Source organism: Arvicola amphibius, chromosome 4, assembly GCF_903992535.2.
Source record: "Arvicola amphibius chromosome 4, mArvAmp1.2, whole genome shotgun sequence".
Taxonomy (NCBI): Eukaryota; Metazoa; Chordata; class Mammalia; order Rodentia; family Cricetidae; genus Arvicola; species Arvicola amphibius.
Window position 1 is genome coordinate 77078997 of NC_052050.1, and position 9395 is coordinate 77088391.

A 9395-nucleotide genomic window follows, 5' to 3' on the forward strand; every position below is an offset into this window, starting at 1 on the left:
CACACATAGAAGCTCATGACAGCTCAACTATTCAACAAGTTTCAGTAGCCACTAAAAAAGAATGAAGTTGCTCTCTACTGGATTGATACATGTGTGCCTCCACATAGGAAATATTCTCCAGGATTTGTTATTATTATTTTTTTAACAAGCAAAGTTGGGGCTAGGGAAATGGCTCAGTGGTTAATGTGTTGTCTCTGAAAGTGTGAAGACTGTGGTTCAGATCCCTAACTCTCACGTAAACCCTGGGTGGTCTCAGCAGATAGACAAGGAATCCCCAGAGCAAGCTGCCTATCTAGAGTCGTCCTAATGGTGGGCTCTGTGTTTGATTGACAGATCCTACTGCAATGAGTAAGGTAAAAGAGTGATTGAAGAGGATTTCTGACACTGACCTTGGGTCTCCACATGTACAAACACATAGAGAGGCATATGCATGCAGAGTCATGTGGACACACACATGTACACCTGCATATGAACACAGGCACACACATGAAAATAGAATAAAGGCAAAGTCCAAAAGTTCTCTGGTCAAAGCATGCGTGTGTGTGTTTGTGTGTGTGTGTTTGTGTGTGTGTGTGTTTGCATGTGTGTGTGTGTGTGTGTGTGTGTGTGTGTGTCTGTGTTCCATAGAGGCTTCTGTGTAGGGAGGTTCCCCTGGAAATGTTACATAGGCCTCTGGGCAGGGGGGATGGAGGACAGCACCAGGTGGCCTTTGATCCCCTTTTAATACCTAACCATATGTTACGTTGGAATTAATAGCACGCAAAGAGGCTTTTCTGGTTGCTGGGAACTGAAGGCTGAATTCCTTTTTCAAGGCAGTGATGTATTTGTCCCAGGGTTTCAATATTGATGATATTTAGTTTGGATGAAGAACCAGGAAAGCCTAAACATTCACCCAGATTGTTAAAGCAAGCTACACGGAAGTTGAAGGAAAATTTTCTGTGGCTATCTAAGAAGGAATTTTCTGACAGTTCTCTCCCTTCCATTTGGGTTCCTAGGGGTAAGGACAAAACTGCCCCATGCAGTCACATTACTTGTAGAAAGGGTGTGCATCTGCCTGATGAAATCAGGATGCTATCTAACCTCACAGAGGCAGTAGCCATATGTTGGCTGCTCTGCCAATCTGTAGGAAGAGTCAGAGTGTTTTGTAGAAGAATCATTAAGAAAGAAGCTGCCGTAGGCACCTCCTTCAATTGGTCTACTGCATTCTCTCTGGAGGTGTCAGGGAGGTGTCAGGGAAGGGGACATGCCCACAGAAGTGAGTGTTGGAGGTGCCTAGAGAGGCCCAGGGCAGCTCCTCCCCACAACTGGGAAGATGTTCCTTGGTTTGATGATTTTTGGAAAATGTGCAGGTGGCTCTTGGACTCTGCTTAAATCTTGGCTGCTTTCAGAGCAGGGCAAAAGGCATTTTATTTTCCATCTGTCAGTGCTATTAAATATTGGCTGGGTATGTGCCAATTTCATAAGTATATTACCCACCTTAAAACCACAAGTTTTATAGCAGGCAATTAGGGGATAATCACTGATGCTGCTTTGTGTTTGGTAACTAAAGAAAAAAATAACAAACAAACCCAGGTTGGATTGTTGCTGCTACTATTGATTCTTGCTTTATTTTTGGTTTGCACCCAAGGGCCAGGAAAACCAATAGCTGGCCCCTGAGGGGCTGGTAGACAGCTGCCAAGTCCTGGTATCTCGGGAGTTTCTGAGGCAGCCCTGACTCAGTTTCAAAGGGAAGGTAGGGAAGGGGGGGGGTCCTAGAGGTGCTAATGCCAGGCTAGATGCTGGACGGCAGGTGGAGGAAGGCACCAAGACGGGTGGAAAGGGCTTGCATGCTAAGCAAGCCGCCATCCTCCACAAATGGATGGAGGTAGACGTCTAGAGAACTACCTGGCTTCTAGGGTGATCTTTTAGAACCTGAGGACAGCCAGCGCAGGATCAGAGGCCAGTGAGCATCTTAAAAATATTTATTTAATCTTAAGTGCATAAGTGTTTCACTCACATGTATGTATGCGTACCATGTGTGTTGTGCCTACGGTGGGCAGAGGGCATTAGGCTCCCAGGAGCAGGAGTTACAGGCAGCTGTGAGTCATCATATGGATGCTGGGAACTGAACCTGGGTCCTATACAAGGGCAGTAAGTGTTATTAACCATGGAGCCATCTCTTCAGCTCTAGTAAGCAACTTTTGAATAGCACAAATCTCTCCCTTCAGTCAAGGCTTCAAGTGTGTATCTGAGCCACATGGGCACTATTTTAGTGGGGAAGCAGGGGATGTCAGTGGTCTGTCTAGAGAGATTCTCAGTCTGGTCTGCATCTAGAGTCTCTAGAAATTATTAAGTTCATATCCCTAGACAACATGTAGTAGAGTCTCAGGGGAGAAAATTCAATATTTTATAAAACACATTTTTTATACATGATGTAAAATAAAAAAACAGCTTTTCTTTAGAAAGGCCACTTAAAATATATACTAGTCTGTTGCTTAGAATTTGTAATGAACCAGAATTGTCCTTATTTTGATGAAAGGGATGGCTATGATTCTAGTTCATTCTACTTGTCAAATAAACTCATCTGGAGTGGAGTTGAGATGAGACCTGGGCCTGGGTGTTCTTGGTTTATAGCTGGAAGAAATCTTGAGGTCAGCACAAACATTGTGTTATTTGATTTTGGGAACAGTCTGGTAATAATTTTATGTATTTTCAGGTGATTAAAAAAGGTTAAAAGGATTTACCACACAATGCATATTAGCAAGCCAAACTGCATAGTTGAAAACCCACCTAGCCAGACTTATAGTCCAGCCCCCTCCTAAATAATTACCCAAAGACGGTGTTTTACCAATCCCAGATCCTTGACTGCTCTGTGCCTCTCTTAGCTATTCATAGAGAGAACGTATCACTGCCTGTACTATCCACGCTGTGAACAGTGAGTCTTAATTCCTTAACCACTTTCCCCTGCTCAGGGACGAACTTAGAACTTGGTTTTGGAACTGCCAGCCAGGGCATAGCACTGACCATAGCCTAGGTTTTGGAGACTGGGGTTAGTACGTCCCACCTGCTGCCATCAGCTGAGGGCCCTCCAGCAAATTTATACTTGCTTGAAAGGTTTTTTTGAGACCAGGAATTTGAGACCGTCTAGGGCAAAATAAGTTAAGATGAAAATGTATAAAAAAGGAATCTCTACTGCCTGGTTCTGGGATCCTGTGATTTGTGAGGCTAAGCAAGGGGCAGGGAATCATCATGGTGTCTACCTCAATGCTGCCCAAAAGCTTTCAGTTTCCTTCCTTGTGTCCTTGGCAGTGTGGACACCTATTAGGCACATACAATGCCTGTCATACTAGAACTGTGGAATGCCAAAAGACATATAGAATGGGTTCTGATGAGACTGAAAAATATTCATATAAAATTTTAGGAGAAGAGCATTCCATTCAGTGTGAGAATTAAAGAAGGAGGAAGATATGATCATGTGTGCTTCCTACTGTTCTTTTCTTGCATAAGACGGAAAGGAAATAATAGTCTGCAATTGTCTTACAGAGCATCTGCGGGTCCCTTCTGCATGTCTGTGAGGAGCTCTAGTCCTTAATAAGCTTCCTTGATGTATCCTAGCTCCCATCCCATGCCAGAGATAAGGCCAGAGCAGAAACGCAGCTCTGCACTCACCCCCAAGTTAGAGATGTAGCGACCCAGAACACAGGCTCACAGCATCCCTGCTTTTTCACAGTTTGAGAACACAGCTCTCGTTAGGAGACCCGGATAGCAGCACAGAGAACGGTCTCAATAATTTGGTAGGTTAAAGGAAAAACCCAGCTTTGTGCAATTGATATATACCACGACTGAAAAGTGTTTTACACACACACACACACACACACACACACACACACACACACATACACACACACACACACCACAATGTGTGTGTTGCCAGAAATTAAAATTTTAATGAAAACTGACTTGAAATCTTCCTTTTCTAATAGCGTAATAACACTTTTATTGCCTCTGCTTTGAGATGGCTGTGGTTCCCTATGGCATTTTATTTTTAAAATTTGATCAAATATTTATTTTATTTTTATTTTTGTGTGCATGTGGGTGCAGGTGCCCACAGAGGTTAGAGGAGATGTCAGATCCCCTGCATCTGGAGGCACAGGTGGCTCGTTGTGTGCCGGGGACAGAGCTCTGGTCCTTTATGAGCAGCAAGCGCTCTTAACTGCTTGGCCATCTCTGCAGCCCCACCCTGTGGCATTTTCTACAATTTGGGATGATGTGTTTCTGAGTATGTGTAGAGGAAGGAATAGAGCAGGAGTCAGAAGGCTCTGGCTTTGGCCTTGACCTCAAGGAACTGCTGTGTAATTTGGAGGGATAAATTCAGAATCTTCATTTGCTAATTGGATATTTAGTAATGGCTTTGAAGGAATCAAATGTGGAAAGACAAAAGACCGACCAAAGACGAACTCTCACATTGGAACCATGGGACTAACCTAAGGGGAGGAAGCAGCCTGGCAATTTGGATAGTTATTCACTTCCCAGCTCTTTCAAATTTCTTTTTAATTACTACTCAAATATTTCCTTTCACCTTTCTTCAAATGCACTGAGCCTTAAAGGTGTATCTTTTGTCTTTTTAGCTTATGGAAGTACAGACATAACAAATATTTCTTGTTCCTTTTAGCTGTGTAATTGGAAAAGTACACAGAAGGAGGAGGCTGCTGGCCCTCAGCTGTGATAGTGACCAATGAGGAAGGGAGGGGCTCCGGGGAGCCTGAGGACTGACCCAGCCTATGCGGTAAGGATTCCTTAACTCAAGCCACTTATTGCTATGAGGAAACCCTGGATTAGAACAGGGAATATTGCTAATTCCATTTTCAGAAGAGGAAACGCAGCACATTTAGAACTAACAAGAATTGTGTACGCTGACAAAACAGTTGCGGGTTCCACGTGGGACTGAAAGGGGCCACCTTGAGAGCTCTCCAGGCTTTAAATGTCTTTAAAAATATGATTGCTGGGTCTCAAGTAGCCCAAGGTGACCTTAGACTCACTATGTCGAAAGTGCTGGGATTATAGGTGTGCAGTATCCTACTTGGTTTGTGAGGTGCTGGGATGGAACACAGGTCTCATACATGCAAGGAAAGCACTCTTTCAATCGAGCTACACCCCAAATCTCCAGCTAATAAGGGCTTATAGAGGCTCTGATATATTCTGGAACCTTCTCTGGTATCTTCTTTGTATAATTTGGTTATGATTTCATGAATAAAGGTAGGGACTTACTATTGAGCTGCTGAAGGCCACGGGTGGCTGTGAGGGCTCCCAGCGTCCCACAGACCTTTGCCGAGAGTGGCTCTGGATGGGGACTCGGGCACTCTGGGACCTCCTCAGAGGCTGGGTACCTCCTTGGCTTCTCATTGTTGCTGGGTCCTGAGCCCATCTAGGTGGGAAGGACAGACATTGGTATTGGGTCCACTCCTCACCATCTGAGTCCAGCTCCTTTGGCATCTCCAGTCGCTTGGCTGCAAGAAAGGAATCTTGTCACATCTCTGCTGAGCTGTAGTTAGGGGTGGTGCTGGACTTCAGGGGTTGGAGTGGAACACAGGAAAGGTTTATGGAAGGCTGTAACTGGGCTACTAAGCCTGGAGAAAGTTGTATGGGCTTGTGTTTTGATTTACAACCTGTACCTCCAGTTCCTTAATTAGAAGTTATAAGGAAGTAACCATCTCAGGATCATTTTGAAGGTTTTAGTTACATAATGCATAAGAGTGACAAGACAAGCTAGGTGCTTGTAGTAATAGCTATTAATAGTATTGATAATAGTATATTATTGAAAAGAAATACAAAGCTCCCATGTAAATGGTGAGTGATTGCCATAGCAAAGGGGATAGGGCTATCTATAATATCTCTTCTTCCTCTCTATCTTGTGTGTGTGTGTATGTGTGTGTGTGTGTGTGTGCGTGTGTGTGTGTGTACTAACTCAGTTCTACAGGCTACCTTTAGACCACGAAAAGTAACAGTGCAGCCATCGTATACCTTCACATTCTAAACCTAAACACTGATTTGGTGAAACCTAAGACATTGGTTCACATGGAAAGCATTTTCTAAATGTGTCAAATTTAGCCCTGGGCCTAGATCTATACCTGTCCTGACCCAGGACAAGGGTTGCAGGTCAAATCCTAAGCCTTGGCTTCCTGACTGATATACAATTGGGATAATCTCCCTCTTAGCCTATCCTTGATGTGAACATACTGTGCTGTATGGAGGAGTGACACAACCTGCCAATGTGCTACAGAAAAGCTGTAGGGAGTCAGGAGAGTGTCCTCCTGAGAGGGCAGGGTGCTTGTGGGCTCTCATACCATTTTCTTGGTGACAGTATTCACGGCCCACAATGGTACAACGCCGGAACACCATCTTGTTTTCTGTCAGGGTCCCTGTTTTGTCAGAGAAGATGTACTGGATCTGGCCCAGGTCCTCGGTAATGTTGAGGGCTCGACACTGAATGGACAAATCGGTTTCTTCATCGTATAGGTCAAGGTCGTTATGAAGGAGGTACACTTGCCCAAGCTTCACCAGCTCAATGGACACGTACAAGGAGATGGGGATCAACACCTGAGGGGAGATGGATTCACACTGCGTCAGAACCCAGCTTGAGCCCTATGCCCAGACCCTCATGAGCAGACAGCAGAGGCATTTGATAGAAAGCTGAGGAGAGCACACAGCATGACTTTTCCTGAGAAATGAAAAGTTAGTGATGTCAGGCCTCCCTTGGAATTCTTGGGGGAATATGAAGTGTCTTTTCGTCCTGCACTGTCTGGGGTGGGAGGCAGGAAGGCATCACTCGCTGTTTACCGGCAGAATGGTGGAGCACACTCTTGAGAGACCCCCGAGCCCTCTGATCTCTGTGACATGGAGGGTCACAGGCACCTTTGCAGGCGCTCGGGCCTTTTGCTGATTGTGTTCCCTAGTTCAGTAACAGACATTCTTCCAGCTCTTGCTTTTTGTGGGACAGTGTTTCAAGTCTTGGAAATGGGTGCTATTAGAACAAAATTGGCCTTAAAGAACTCATATTCTAGTGACAATATATAGACAAGTCAATATATATGATGTGGCTGTCTCATGAAACGAGTAAAGGACATCAGAGAGGACAGCAAGTCATAGACTGGTGGATTTTCATATCCATGACCTTTGGGCAGAGATTGAAGAGATGAGGGTGTTAGGATTACATTGGGAGGGAATTCTGGGAAGTGGGAGGGGTTTGGGTGTTCAGGAGATGACAGCAGGCATGGCACAGGAAGCATGGAGGAGGAGAGCTCTAGGAGGTGAGGCGGGGTCAAGGTCCAGATCATTTAAAGCCTCTCTGGCTTCCATAAGGACTTTGGATTTTATTTGAGCAGACACGAGTTACCAGCAGGGTTCATGCAGAGAAGAGGTGTGTTCTGATTTCTCCTTAGGTAGGATCAAACTGCGACAATGAATGGGAAGTTGAAAACAGTTCACCAGTTAGGAACAGAGGTCTAAAAGACAGTGGCTGTAGGCGGGCCTTCAGCAAACAAAATGTCAGCCTCTCACTTTTCATCAGCTGTGTTTCTTTATAGAGCCCAACTATTTAAAGAAAAGCACCCCTTCCTCTCTTACTACATAGTTTATAGGTCTTGACGATGTTTTTCTCGTCTACTTTGTTCTTCTCCAGCTCTATCTATCGAATTCTGTCAAATGCTAGAACACTAACTTGTGAATTTACTCTGTCTCCAGCGCTTAGGGCTGGAGAGTCCTTGGCAACTCTCTGTGCTATTTACTCTCCCTTTAGTCTTGAATTTTAGGGTGTTTACTATCCTGTGTCTGGCAACGGGACACACATGGGTGACTTGCAATCTCACTCTTAACCTTCTCCTACTGCTATCTAAGGGGCTGTCCTGACATTACCAATGAGAATACTTGGTAAGCATACCAGAAAGCAATGATTATCTTTCTATCTTGACCTTATTACTTCTTTCTGGGGATAACACTTAGTTTTCTTTATTTTCCAAAGCTTTAGAGGTCAGAGAGCGCTTACCTGGAGCAGGATGATCATTGTGAGAAACATATAGAAGCCTCCAAGGGCAAGGGAGAGGAAGTTCCCATCAGCATCTGGCACATCAAAGGGAGGATGCTCTTCAAAGGTCCTATTCCAGAGACCATGTCCTGAGAAGAAACAAAACTAGGCATGAGACTAAGTCTTTACTTAGTCTTAAGTTGTCTAGGTACCCATGACCTGTTCCTGGACATGGGTGGGTTTTAGAAAATCTCATTTTTATTCCCCATGACACTGCTCTCTCCTGCTCCATGTCTTTTCCTTTAGTGTGACAGTGATTCTTAATGTACTCAGCTCTTCACGGTTCAATCCCTTGAATCCCTTGACAGAATGATGGACACTAAGCCTGTTTTTACTGGGAGTGATTAATATGAAGATTACCTATATTTTGGTGGAGTCTTATCACATAGGGGTTGGAAAGATAATAGAATGTATACTTTTCAGTTTTATTGTAAGAAGTATGTGGCTGAGCAGTCTTGACACACCTGTCTTCCCGCTTTCCTACTTTCTACTCATCCCTCCATCTATTCAGCTACCTAATTACCTATCTTTCCCCATTCTTCCCTTCTATGTCCAATAATCATTAATCGGATCAGTGCTGGTTTTCATTCTTGAGTAATCCCCACTAAGCAAAGGACTCTGATTAAAGGACCCTGAGCGGGTTGTGTGATAGAGCATGGAAGAGCATGGAATGCTGGGAGAGGCCACAGAACTCTCTGCACATGCACACTGAACTCTGTGTTTCCTTATTTGCTAAAGGGGTGACAACACCCATTATCACAGGATAATGCTAGATGAGCTACATCCAGCACCTGCTACAGATTTGTCTGAATGTGGACATCCTTGTCTGTTAATTAGTTATAACTGACCTATAGGGTTATTGTGAAACTAGAATAATCCATTGTCTTTATTACTGTGCTGACCAGTTTTGTGTCATCTTTAATCAAGGAAGAGGGAACCTCAACTGATAAGATTCCCCTACCAGATTGGCCTGTGGACAAATCTGTGGTACATTTTCTTCATTGATGTGGGAGGGACTAGCTTACGGAGGTGATGCCACCCTGAGCAGGTAGTCCTGGATGGTATAACAGAACAGGTGAGTGGGCCATGAGGAAGGTGCCAGTGAGTAACATTCTTCCCATGTAAATGGTGAGTGATTGCTTCTTTTTCAGTTACTGTCTAGATTTCTGCCCTGATTTCCCTCAGTGATGGACTGTGATGTAGAGTAAATCTTTACTAAAAAATTCTCTCAGCTTCAAGGCAGGAACTTAAGAGAATAAGAGCCATAAGATGTCATCTTGCCCAAAGACCCCTCCTCCCAGGCTGGATCAAGTCCTTCACAGTCACTTCAGAAGAA

The 9395-nt window shown here is 44.3% G+C and overlaps 1 protein-coding gene across 1 annotated transcript in view; it reads right to left on the reverse strand.

Moving 5' to 3' along the window:
- Atp10b (ATPase phospholipid transporting 10B (putative)) overlaps positions 1-9395 on the reverse strand; it is a 98977-nt gene that overhangs the window by 41351 nt on the left and 48231 nt on the right. Inside the window, exons 7-9 of the mRNA XM_038329102.1 lie at positions 8021-8148; positions 6324-6576; positions 5248-5486 (exon numbers count right to left, since the gene is read on the reverse strand). Of these exons, the coding sequence (XP_038185030.1) occupies positions 5248-5486; positions 6324-6576; positions 8021-8148 (620 nt within the window). The remainder of the gene's footprint in view (positions 1-5247; positions 5487-6323; positions 6577-8020; positions 8149-9395) is intronic.